General features: G+C 34.2%; 1 protein-coding gene across 3 annotated transcripts in view; it reads right to left on the bottom strand.

Moving 5' to 3' along the window:
• Positions 1-14,165, bottom strand: part of PHYHIPL (phytanoyl-CoA 2-hydroxylase interacting protein like) — a 45,856-nt gene extending 31,691 nt beyond the window's left edge. Inside the window, exon 1 of one of the 3 annotated variants that reach the window (XM_010957958.3) lies at positions 13,812-14,165. In XM_010957958.3, coding sequence (XP_010956260.1) covers positions 13,812-13,917 — 106 coding nt within the window. In that variant the 5' untranslated portion in view covers positions 13,918-14,165. Of the gene's footprint in view, positions 1-4,370; positions 4,493-8,561; positions 10,531-13,811 lie in introns of those variants that run through there. The other 2 variants (XM_074374049.1, XM_074374048.1) reach the window with 2 other exon arrangements.
• Between the last annotated feature and the right edge of the window lie 39 nt (positions 14,166-14,204).

The following is a 14,204-nucleotide window of genomic DNA, read 5'->3' as shown; positions in this document are numbered from 1 at the left end:
CAAATATTGTATCTCACTTATATGTGGAATCTAAAAAACAAAAACAAAAAGCAAGCAAACAACAACAACAAAAAATCCCCTGAATAAATGGGTATAGAGAACAGATTGGTGGTTGCCTGAAGCAGGGGTAGGGGTGGGTGGATGGAATGGGTGAAGGGGGTCAAAAGGTACAAATTTCTAGTCATACAATGAGTAAGTCATGGGGATATAATGCACAGCATGGTGGCTATAATTAATAATACCATATTGCATATTTGAAAGTAACTAAGAGAGAATACTTTGAAAGTTCTTATCATGAGAATTACAACTACGTATGGTGATGGACATTAACTGGAATTATTTTGTGGTCATTTTGCAACATACACAAATATCAAATTATTACATTGTATACTTGAAGCTAATATACTGTTATATCATTATACCTCTATAAAACACATTTAAGAAATGGTTTTGATCATAAAGAGTATTTAATTATGTAATGTAATCGTAATGACTACTTTTGAATGTTGAGTGGATTTATTACAAATACACCTTGCTCTATAAAGCAAGGTGTGTAAAAACAGAATAAAAAGTTCATTCTTAAAACTTTTTTTAGAGAAAGACAAATACAACATAATATCATTTATATATGGAATCTAAAATATGATACAAATGAAATTCTTTACAAAACAGAAACAGACTCAAAGACACAGAAAACAAACGTATAGTTACCAAAGGGGAAAGGGAGTTGGGGAGGGATAAATTAGGAGTTTGGGATTAGCAGATACAAACTACCATATGTAAAACAGATAAATAACAAGGTCTTACTGTATAGCACTGGGAACTATACTCAGTATCCAATAATAAACCATAGTGGAAAAACCACACACAGTTTTTCATATTCTTTTCCGTATATATACATACAAAACTGAATCACTTTGCTGTACACAAGAAACTAATACAATTGTAAATCAACTATATGCCAATAAATTAAAAAAATTTTTTGATCTTACACCTCATATAAAAAAAGCTGAGATTTCTTTGTAAATTATATACACATATTACTGTATAATATACAGTCATCCCTTGGTATAACTGAGGGGGATTGGTTTCAGGACCCACTGCAGATACCAAAGTCCATGGATGCTGAGGTCCCACAGTCAGCCCTCTGTAACTCAGGTTTCACATCTTGGGATTCAACCAACTGTGAATCATACAGTACTGTAATATTTATTGGAAAAAACTACATAAATAGATCTGTGCAGTTCAACCCTGCGTTCTTCAAGGGTCAATTACATTACAAAAATTGTAGATTATGGACAAAATAGAAATTTAATATAATAAAAATATGGTATTTAAAATATTTTATTACTAAAATAAGTATATGAATATGTGTTCTTATTTTGATAATCTTGATTTAACATTTTATGATATAGCAATTCGAATGACAACCTCTAAACTTATTTAAGATACCTGGTTTTAAGGGCTGTTACATTTGCAAAAAATACCTCACAAGAATGGGTACATCAGAATGGAAAAAGTGCATTAGCAAGTAGGTGTCTTATGAAACATTAATAATTTTTATTTCTCAGTTCCATACACCAATCATATAAAGGCATCCCATGCACATAGGGTTAGATGATAGTTTGACATATGAAATATTTATATAGATAAGGTTAATCAAACTTTTTTATATTAGATAAGATAAAAATATTAATAGAACTTCTATTACTTCTTCCATGGCCCAACTGATTATCTTATGTGACATCTGGGGTTTATACACAATATACCTATAGCATTTATGCGATACTTTTGAAAGTCCTTATCCTGTAGAAACAAAGCATATAATTTCCCCATAAAAAGTAGCAGAGTATAACAGATAAATACAGCCTTTTGCAGAAACGCTTAATGCTTATACAAGACAATTAAAGTCATTTTAGAAGCAACTAAGTAAATTCTGGCACCACAATAAATTATGTTATCTTATATTGTTAGTATAATAACATTAGTCAATGCAAAAATTCTGCAGAACTACTTTTCAATATAACAAAAACTATTCTGGGTAAAATCCTTTTTCTCCTTTCTGTTTTCTTACATCATCACACTTAGCTTTCTTAGGAGTCTTTTACTTAAAAACAGTGTTGTTGACATTTCACAAGAGTTCTGTGTGCCCAGAGAAAAAAATTAAAGAAATGTTTATAGAAATGCTGGGCAAAAAGCTTTGCAGACTCGTAAGTAAATGATATGAATGCAGCATTCTAGAGTGTTTCTGAATTTAACTGTCAGCACAATAACAACTTTGCTATCTTAGACATGATTTATATAGAGATGAAGCTAAAAATGTTAAATCTTTGTATTTCCAATGTCTACTATTTACGTCCTCTTGTAAAAATTTCCCAAGATAATTTAAGAAAGCATAGACAATGTAGCTGGTATTATATTTTACTGCCACTTTGCTCTTCTGTCACATTCTTCTGAAGGAAACATAACACTAGAGAAATGACAGAGAACATTACTGTGGGAAAATAATTATTCCCTGATGAATGTGTTTCCTAAGTTTAGATTTCATATTTCAGATTTTCTTAAAGGACAGCACACCTGCATTTTAAAATGCAGTGAAATTAAGTAAATACACACACACGTACACTTTTCTTTGTCCTAAGTAGTATCCAGGATATATGCAGGTATCCAGGAAAGTACATTTAATTTTTTCATTAAATTATTAATACACAATTGTCTTTGTATGTCAATAAATTAAATTGTAATGTATTAATACTAAAGGCAAAAAACTGGGAAAAATATTCTTCAAATTACTATGAAGGCAGTGAAGAAAAAGTTCAATGACTGTTGATCCATATGAAGCTTTTAGAAATATTTGTGTAGCTCCTGAAATATTTATATAGATGAAGATACACTTCTACATACTTGGTGCAGAATAAAAATTCTGGTAGAGATGGCTAGATTGCATGTGGAACATTTATCACTACTTCAACCTCAAGTTTTATTAATATAAATTTTATTAGTAGAATTGGAATGAGTAAAGCTTTTAGCAAAACATACAGTGCAAACAGCAAATTCCAGAATCACTGTTTTTTCAGTCATTAGGCTTTCCTTTCTTCCCTTTAATCACTAAAAATAATAAACAAAAAACCATATCAAGCTGCAGGGAAATTAATACTGGATGTACTAAACTGTATGAAAATATATAAAAATAGGCTCAAACACCCAAACTTAGTGCAGCTTGAAAAAGTTACATAAAAACTATTATTAAAATGGAAGATTTATCTAAGTTTAGACCCCCAAATCTGTAAGGAACAAAAATTAAGTGTAAAAAAAACTCTTATTTAGACTAGCATCCAATACAGACCATAGTAACATTAAAATTAGCATGTTTAAAGTCAAAATAAAGTCTTGGAAGTACATGTTCAGTATGAAAGCTTTAGAAATAGCTTTGGTGAAGATTTTAGTTTTTCTTTAGGCTCCAGTGTCATTATTTTTCTGCTAATTTGAGTTCCAACAGTTTATTTTATGCACTGTTGCCAATTTTATGTTGCCAAGGAGGGAAAAATTAGTCCAGTGTATTTTCACAGTAAGCACAGAAAATCATACATTTAACTTTTTCCATCAATATAAGGGAGAGAAATCTACCGAGTATAGAACTTAGGTCAGTGTTATTTCTTCCATGTTAACTGCCCCAAATAACCACTCCCAAGCCACAGTTAATTATATCAAAAGTAATTAATTTTCAAATGCTCCTTTTAGACACCACAAAAAAGACACCAACTTTTGAATTTACTCACTCTAATAAGCGGTTCAACAATCTGACATGAGTCTAAAAGACTGACAAGAAGATGAGGGAAGAAACACTTAATAAAGGAGATACAGGAGCAACAGAAAAACAGCTTGTAGAGGACCACCAAATTTCATCTTTAGCCTCAAACTCCCTTCCTGAGACACAAATAGATATTTCTAACCACCTCTGGACATTTCCATCTAGGTAGGTATTCCACAAATATTTCAAACCTAATTTATCCAGAAAACACTTTAATAGCTTGAGAGTAGCCTGTTATCAAAGCTTTTCCTTCATATTCTCTCCAGCCAACAATTTCTACTTTATTTACTGGTGTCAAAATGTACCCAATCTCCCAATCTAGCAAACTTAGCCATTAACAACAACTCCTTTTTCATATCGCACACTTTCAGTTTAATTACAAAGTTAACAGATTTTCACTTCAAAAATGTTCAATTCCACCCCTAATTTTTATCTACCTTTTCTTAAAATTCCTATTATCTCTAACTGCCCTGTAAGAGGTTAGACGCTTGAGCTTAATATCCCAGTTCATTCCTCAAAATGATATATTAAAACCAGATATGTAATATCTCTTCCTTACCTAAGAACATCGTTGGTCAAGCTACACAGAGCGCGGTTCTCCAAGTGTGGTCTCTGAATCACCAACATCAGCATTACCTGGAAATGTGTTAGACATGCTAATTCTTGGGCTCCACCCCAGAACTAACGAATCAGAAACTGTGGGTGGGGTCAAGCAATCTGTTTTAACAAGCCCTCCAGGTGATAAATTTTGAGAACCAATGGCTTAAATTGGTTCTGACAAGTGATTTCATTTTTTTTTAACACACAGCTGATTAAGAGGTTCAGCAAACAGTATCATTTAACTTTCTTCTTAATAATTTTGAACTATTTTAAAAACTATACTACAGCATACATTAAATTGTGATGTTTTATGATTTAGCATAAACATCAAAATAAAACTTTGTTACTTCAGTGCACAAAATGGCACAATGTATAAAAAGTTATGGCACTGATCATGTTTCATGTTTGTTTTCTTGAAGTCAGCAAGTATTACTCAAGTAAAATTTTTACAAACATTATGTGCTTGCATGCAGTGTTCAATTAGTTGCAGGCAAGGCTCAGGTGCATCTGTTTGGCCCTTCAACTCATCAGAACAAATTAAATAGAGGGTTCATTTTGAATTTTGTGAACTTCTTTTTATTTGTGAAGTTATTCTAAGTTTGGGTTAGAGTTACACTTTTTCCAGCATAGGTTATGAAATAATTACCTATAAAACTAGAACTGGATCCCTAGTTAAAAGCAGGAATGTTAAACAAATGTTAACAATTGATGTAACATTAAGACAGAATTGGCTCCAGGTGTCTCAAAGTCTTTACTAATTAGTAGCAGTTGATTTTTCAGCTAACATTTGGGAGCTCTCAATAAAGCTAAAATACAATGTTAAATTTCAATGGTAGTCATCTGTTGGTAGAATTTACAGTGTAGTGATAAAAACTGGTAAATTTTCATGGGGTTTCGTAGTCAAGGTTTTGCAAATACAGATATTCTCTGCATTCCGAAAATTTGCTTTACGCCACTTGGTTCTTACAAAATATCTACAGTAGTACCTGTTTTTGCTAACCAAAAAATTCCAAAGAGGATTTTCCCTTCTACAAAAAAAAGGTGAAAAGCTAATATAATCTTCAGCATCCGTTTTGCAGGGAGCCATTACTGAGGCAGTATGTACCCTGAGCAGGGAGACCAGCACAGCCAACTTCCTCCCTGGGAACTACAGTCAGCATTCAGCATCAAGCCGCCAGAACTCTGAACTGTCTGTGAGCACCTGTGCTTTATATGGATTTATTTTGTGCATCCATTAGCAAGATGTGTCCTAAGGTAATTGCTTCTTCACTTTACATCACTTTGGCTTAGGAAAGCTTTCAGAGATACGCTCTTCTTTTGGATATGGAGTTGGGGGGAACCTGTAATGATATGGTCTTTGAAAATTCTGTAATTTTGAAAAAAGAAGTATGCCTAAAGTTATTGTAAATCTAGCAGTTAAAATGTGCTCGGAACAAAGTCATCACCTATAAACAATAGCATACACAACTGGAAAAAAATCTTAGTAAATCCTGCATGACAGTGCAACAAATATGTTAAATTGGTAAATTGTTATCAAAAAACTGAAAGAAATATTGGTACATGACTAAAAATGCAGAGAATACAAAATTATTCATCACCTATGCTTAATTCAAATGTTGAGATTATGCAGGATCTTTCCAATTTAACTGCATAAGAATACGAATGTGGCATGTCTCTCCATTTACTTTTGTTAAAATTTCCCAAATAGGTAAATTCAAGGATGCTAAAAACAACACACAATGGACAAGAAAATTTTAATGTCTAGATTACCATCAACACACCATCAACTAAACTGTCAGAATTATTGAGATAACTATATTGAGGGAAGTAGATAAATTTTTTTTTAAATTCTGTAAAAGCTATTGTCAGCTTTCATTGAGTAGGAATTGTTCAGTAATAAGGACTGGATATTAAGATATTTCAATATAGTTTTGCCTAATTACATATAGACAATCATTTAAATTGATGGATTTTTCTCCTATTTTTTTGAGCTAACTGTAATGGTACAGATAGAAAATTTCAAAGTTAATTTTTTCACACCAAACTTAGGTGGGTATACTGAAGCACAGTGTAAGTATTTCAAAAGAAATATGAAAACACTTTATTAATTAAAAAGTCCTTTGACAAATATCTTTCAAACATAAATAAATATTGACTATATAACTTTGTAACAAGCTGAAAAAACTGGATTTGACAATACAGTCAACACATTACCAAGCTTATAAATGCAGATAAAGTATCAGTAATGAAATTGATCCTTAGAGTTAAGATTCATCATTCAAATAAATCAAATTAAGCTATTCTGAAATTTTAAGAGATCACCACAAATAGGACTGTTTTAAAAATGTTATCAACAAGTATCACAGAATATTACAAGACACATTATTTTCTCACTAAACAATGAAAAAAATGAACTGATGAATGAATCAGTTTTATCACTCTCCTCCAAAAGGACTTACACTGATTTAACTTTGGGAAGAAATTCTTACTATTTCTCAAAAAACTCAAAGAAAGCATATGAAAAAAATGTTGTGCCTTGTCTTTAATGGCATAGCATATGTCTAGGGAAGTTATAAGCCTTTCATACTATTATTAGATAGCAACACTTCCACAGGCTATAGAGAACAAAAAGATTTATCTATACTGGTTGCCACAACCACTACAACTAACAGTATATATGCAAAAATCCCACAACCCCTTTAAAATGAACCACAAACTTGGCCCAAATAATCATAATATCACAAACAAAACTAATCACAATTCAGAGTATGATGCTTTTTGTTCATCTCACATCTAGTGAGCGATTTCAAAATGCAGAGCACTTGTTCACATTTTTTAAAAGCCCGTATTGTAGATTTATTTCATCTTTGGTGTTTAAAATTAGCCTTCCCCAGCATGTGATCACTCCTCACGTTCAAAGGGTAAAACACAAAGCTCATTAGAGGTCACTCCCAAACTGAAGTCAAATTTTAATATTTCTTTTTCACCTAGGTTGTAGTCTCCCTAGTGGAATATATAGTTCTATGAACAATTCTCTTCTTCATTCTGGAACTTTTCCCCCTAGAACACAAGTGGAGTTGCTAAATGTTCAGGTTTCCAAGGAAGTCTCTTACCTTAGATTTCAAAAGTCTTAATGTTCCAAATTCTGTTCATTTTCTACTAAATGCCTGTGAAAATTCTCCTAAGACTCTAAAACTACCTTTATGCAGATGACTCAAAAATCTCTATTTCATAATGCTTTATAAGGTATCAAGTGGTTTAGTTTTTACCTAGTAATGATTCTGAAAATATTATCATTGGATGATGAATAGCCCTAAACAGTGGGGATCAAGAAAAAGCAGAGTCTAAAAAGAATGTAAATGTGTTCTCCTGTGGAGATCCCCACTGAAGCAGTAAGAAGGCAGTATATAACACTGTTCTGGGCATATGATTTCTCTGAAAGGGAAGTGCCTCTGGAAAAGGCACTTGGGACTTATTTAGGTGTCCAATAAGACCTTAAATTTGAGACATAAAATACTGTCATCATGATGTCTAAATACTATTTCCTTTCTCCTTTTTTTCTTTCTTGTCAATGATTCTTCTGATTTCCCAGACTTTAAATCCTAAAGTAGTCCTGGTCACTTTCCATTTTGTTTGAAAATTCAATCACAAATGCTCGGTAATGATTTTTGGATTTCTTTAGTACCATTCCTGCTTAACTGTCCTCCCATGTAGAGAACACACTGAGGCTGCCTATTTTTCCTGTTGAGACTCTTCAACTCTTCTATTTCTGTACAGGTCTTCCCAAATTCTAATTTTACTTCTCAAATGTATTTGTATAAAATACAGTCATGTTAATAAGACAGTTTAACTACTGTCTAGTAATAAAATATTTTAAACAGTTAAAATGAGGCAAATGCTTTAGAATGGTAGACAGACTTTAAATAATTTACAAACAATAAAAAGATTCTTACAGGGAAATTGAAAAGAAAAGGAAAACAAACCCACGAAAGAGGTAAATGCTATAAAGAAAACTTAAATTATACATTTACTAAGGGCAGAGAAGGAAAACCAAAAAGTAGAAGAATTATGCTTACTGCAGTAACTGATACAGCTGCCATTATTCCTAAAAACCAGGATAAAATATAAAAGTTATCATGAAACTACTCACCTAATTTAAAGGAAAAATCAAACTTAGACCTAAAGACAAGGAAACATCAGCAGCGATGAAAAAAAGTGACTTGGAAGTTGTCTAGATAGTGTTCTATGGAGTGAATTTCTAACTGGCTGACTTACCTAGGCAACAAAGCAAGTTGCCAATGTTACTACTTATGACATATCAGTCATTCTACCACTGGAGGGAGTCTGGTCACACATCCTTTGATGTGACTTTTACTCTAATAACTTCCTGGTCTTCTCTGGAAATGAATTAGAAACGCTACCAAGAATATAAATTGTTTTAATGTAATCTGATGTTTTTCAAGCTTTTTGTTTGTTTCTTTTAGTTTTTATTTTGTTTTTGGGTTGTTTCATACTAATAAAAATGGACAGCATTTCTATAGTCATATCTAAAGAAACGAATCCAGAGGTCACATGTGCCAGTACAGATGTATATTTAAAAAAAAAAATCCTAAAAAAAATTGTTAAATAAAGAACAGAGAAGGGCTCTGATGCAAATACCTACCCAAAGTAGGTATCAAGGTCATCAAAGCAACTGCAAACAGCAGGTTTGAAGTAGAAGCTGAAAATAGCTTTGAGGATTAATACTGAGGATATTACTGATGGGATAGAGAAATATCAGCAAAGGATAAAGTACTGTAACTATGATTTTACTATTCTTTTAAAATTCAGAATTTATAGTTTCCACTGACTACTCATGAAGTGACATAAGAAGGATTTGCTGTGTAAACCAAATATAACTGACACGAGAAAAAAAAAAAAAAACCCCAAAGATCTAAACACTGGCCAAAAATGATGAGTTAAAAAGCAGCAGTTTAACTCAAGAAGGCATGTGGAGAATAATATTCCATTTACAGTAATAATTATTATTCTCTATTTTGTGTCAAGAATTGTGAGAAATGTTACATAAGTAATACTTCATTTAATTGTTTCAACAACCCTACAAAACTGAATTATACTCATTTTACATGGGAAAACTTGAGGCTAAAAAAAAGGTTAAATAATTTGCCTAGGGTAACATAGCTATCAATATTGTGTCAGAGGCTGACTCTAAAATGTATGTATTACCACCATGCTGTGTGCATGTCAGTGAGATTGAGTAGTGCCTACCCTGCATTCTTGTACTATTAAAGGTAATACTTAAGAGCATTCTTCCTAGGTTTCTGCTTTAGAAAATGTCATTAAGAATTATCTAATACAGAGGGGAGGGTATAGCTCGGTGGTAGAGTGCTTGCTTAGCATGCACAAAGCCCTCGGTTCAATCCCCGGTACCTCCATTAAAATAACTAAAAAAAAAATAAACCCAATTACTTCTTCTCTGCAAAAAACCCAAAAACCAAATAACCCCCCCAAGTAAATAAAATATTAAAAAGGAATTATTTAACTCTATCGTGCTACTAAGCACTTCTGTATTACTTTATTTCCAAAATTAAAATTTAAGTCACATGTCAATAAGGATAAAAAAGAACCGATTTATAATTTAAATAAATATGATAGAGTCCAAATTCAAAGAAATTTATCTTTTAAAATATGTAAAAGAAAAAACTTTTTTCCTTTTCCTCCACAAAACTACTATTAGAGACAAAGACAGGGAAATGGGCCAGCTTCTGTCTGTTCAATTTCTTTAAAATGTGTTCCCTTGCTAACTAGCATCATAAACTCCACAAACCATATCTAGGCAGTCATAATGCTCTAATCATGGAAATAATACTTGTTAAAGCTAGAACGCCTTGGGGGTGAATTTAAGTGCTGTACAACAAATTAATTTTGTATTTTCTTCCTTACTATTATAACAAGAGTACGGGGGCTTGGCTGTATATAAAGCAACATAAAGATTCATCTTTTCTTCTCAGCAAGGAAAGAGCTTCAATATGTATATGCATGATAAAAAAGATGAAGAGAACTAATATAGAATTCTATGTGTGGGGTCAGAGCTGTTTTGTCATATCATAAGTCAGTGAGGGTCTGAAGTATCTATGTGAAGAAACAAAACTGGAAATGAGTTCCCATATTACTGATGCTTCCAGATGAGATATTAATGTTTTTTTCTTTGATTTTTTTTGAAAAGCCACAATTAAAGTACATAATATATGCAACTTGAGGATGCTTCAGCACAGCAGAGATGGAAAATCAGAAACACTCCTTCACTTACAACAGAGATTATAGAAACTACTAGATCTACAGTACATCTTCAGAGCCTCCCCAACAGAAGTCTATCCAGAATCCTCATTTTGAACTACTGGTAACATCTAGGAAGGGCCACATACTCACAACCAAAATGCACATGCCTAGGATAAAAGCACACATGAAATAATGTGTGTGTATAAGAACCCTCTTGCTTAATTAAAAAATCCAATTATATGACCACTTGGACTCTATTCCATATTCTTCAGAGATTATTAAATATTTTGAAGAACTGTGAGAAAAAGAAGCATTGTAAATCGTTGCTAATAATGTAAACAGATTAATTTATTAGAAACTGGACAGAAAAAAAAACAAACATAAAAGAGGAGAGCCAGGAAAACATAAGACATACAGTTATGTTTACCAACAGCTACAGCTCTTAATTGATATGCAAAATATTATAAAATTTAAAATGTCTATAAGTGGAGAGGGTAAAAAGAAATTTTTATTAAATAATCACATGACACTTTTTCTTAATCTATTTTATTTCACTTCCAAGGATTTAATGTTGTTCTAATTTTTTCCCATCATCAGATTAATAGAGTAAAATAAAGAAAAGTAAAGAGCAAACAAGACAAATCTATTTCTATAATTATCAAATTATGAAAATATAGCACTTTATATGTACTTAAGCACATGATAGATCTGTCACATACTAATTTTTCTATGTTCTATATTTATAGAAGAAAAAAATAATGAGACCTGAGAGAGACCAAAAGGAAGGGAGTGAAGGAAGGAAATAGCATCTACCTGAACATTTCTCAATATATAATTATGATAAATAAAATCCAGTTGAAAAACTTAAAGGTACATTTAAAAGTTGTTCTGTAAAAATAACTGTATCATCTCTAAATTATCCCTATGAGGCAAAATTAACATTTTTGGAATTGACATATAGAGTCACAAAAAGAAAAGTTAGGCATTTAACAACATCTTTACACAAGATACGTTCAAATTCCACATCCTTCAATAAAAGAGTTAGCCCTTTGTATTTGTTGGTATAAGCTATTTTATAAAATGAAACACTATTTAATTAATCTATGTTGAATCAATTAGAAATCCGCAAATAAGCAGTAATTTTCATAGATACTGCCTACTACCAGTACCCCCCAAAATGAAATATTATATAATTTGCTCATTTTGCAGGATTAATAATGTGAACAGAAACAACTAAAAAATATTGCCAAAATAAAATTACTACTCGGAGAAGAGACAATGGTAAATGCAGCACATTAATTTTTGTACTCTATGCTATTAACTCTAAATATAATTTTTAAAACTTTATTTTTTTTAGAATCTTTGAAACGTGGTAAGTGAAATTTTAAATATTGATTAAGGCTTCTGAGGAGCAACCATCGATTGCCTGTTTCCAATAACTATAGTAATGAGCTTTTGATAAATCATTGAAGTAAATGAAAATAAAATCTACTTTTATTAGACTCTTGGTTTTCTGTCAAACCAATCTAGGAAAATCAAAATATTTACAATGGTAAAATTAGAAAAAGTCATTTCACAAAAGTATAAACTAAAACCCATAGGACTTCCTACGTGGTATATTAAAAATAATCTGCATGGTCTAACAGTGCAGGCTTATATATGGAATACCAAAACAAGGAGTCTTTTTAGATGCCATAAATATGTGCACCTATTACTATGGTGACCAAACTAGTCTAAGGATAAGAGAAATATAGGTAGCTGTTACAAGAATATTATTCATACTACACCTGGTTCAGAATTATTTGTTTTCTGTTTCAGAATTATTTAAAGTGGCGTTGGCTTCAAAGAGTAATTACTCAAAGGGCGATTATCCTAAATTTATAAATAAATGGAAACTCGGTGTTCAGTTGACCTAAACTGTACTGTATAGCAACGCCTAAGTTACCACCATGTAAATGACTCTGGAAACAAGACCTCAGCTCTCCTCTTGGATTACATACTGATCAATTTTACGACCTTAATTGTGAGGATATTAGTATACCTACATAACCTTGGCTAAAAAGCATTTTAAAATCATAATCTCTATACACAGTTAAACATTAATTTCATTTATAGCCAAAACTGTTTGGGATCATCTTAACAACATGTAAATTGTTTTCTCTTTGTCAGATGTACAATTTTACAATTATTTGGCCAATTAATACTAACCAGACGACTTCTTTACAAATGAAGTTTTATTCCACACCACTGAAACAGCACCGACTCTCCAACTACTCCAACTAAAACAGAAGCCCTATAACTAACCATACTGCATATAGTACTAGTTTATCTCTTTAACACTCAGACCTATGCTTAATCAATTTCCTTCTTTAGAAGACTACCAACTTTAACAACAGAATAAGTGATATAATATCAAGACACAATGGTGAGTACTCGCCACGTATTCTGAATCACAGCAGATATATTAGGCCACTTCCTTTACAGATTTTCTAGTATCTGAATCACAGCCCCAAACCATTAAGCTTGTGGCTGTCCTTGGTGCTGAAATGTACTCTTTCTGCCCTTTCACTGAAACGAAGCTGTCACCCCAATCCCGTTTTGAGAGGATAAAAAGGCTTCTAGACGTAGGAGGTCTGAAGATGGGAGGTTCAAAAAAGAAACTGTTAAGTTTCTGGGCAGAGACCGCTAACCAGTGTGTACGGGGGGGAGGGGATGCTAGAAACATCCTGAAGGTATCTCCCCTTCGGTGCCAGGAGACCCAGGAAAGCGGGACTGCGGCAAAGATCGGAAACGCCTCGTCCCGGGCAGGAACCGCCGGCTGCAACTGCGCCCTAGAGGGGGCGGCCCCTCGACCCGGGCCAGGCAGGCGAGGACGGCGAGAAGCGCCACCGCCGAGGACGACGGCGACTTTCCGCGCCAACGCGCGAGCCCCGGGGTCCTTTTGTTTCTGGAGTCTGAGGGGAGGGTAGGTGGGCGAAAGGAAGCCCCCACCAGCATTCATTTTCACGGGGGTGGGGAGAACAACAAAAGACCCCGCTGCCCGGGCGGGCAGGGTCGGCGGAGCCCCGGCAGCCGCGACGCCCGAGCGCGGGTTCGGCCCCTCTCAAGGTCCCGCTCTTACCGTCCCGGTCGCACAGCTGAATGGCCTCCAGGCTGAGGTTTTTGATCACCTCCTCACATGGGCTGGTGGGGCTGTTGAGGGTATGCTCCAGGCGCGGCACCTCCATTTTCCCAACCCCTTTCTCAAGCCCGCTATCTTCGTGTCCAGGCTCTCTCGGTGGACCGTGTGGGAGATAAGAGCGGGAAAGGGAAGGGGAGTGGTGGAGGGAGGGAAGGCAGCCTAGGACGCGGCGCTGAAGGGCCGAGGCTGAGCCGCCGGGCTAGAAAGCCGCTGCCGAGGCGACGGCACTGACAGGAGCTCCGCAGAGCGTGCAGCTCTGAGAGACCGAGACAGAGCCGGCGCGAGGGCAGGAGGCGGCGCGCTCCCGGCGGGGAGGGGACGCGGCGAACGGGG

This window comes from Camelus bactrianus, chromosome 11 (genome assembly GCF_048773025.1).
Source record: "Camelus bactrianus isolate YW-2024 breed Bactrian camel chromosome 11, ASM4877302v1, whole genome shotgun sequence".
In the NCBI taxonomy this organism is placed as follows: Eukaryota; Metazoa; Chordata; class Mammalia; order Artiodactyla; family Camelidae; genus Camelus; species Camelus bactrianus.
Note: the sequence above shows the minus strand (reverse complement) of the source record. Positions and strands in the feature narration are given on the sequence as shown.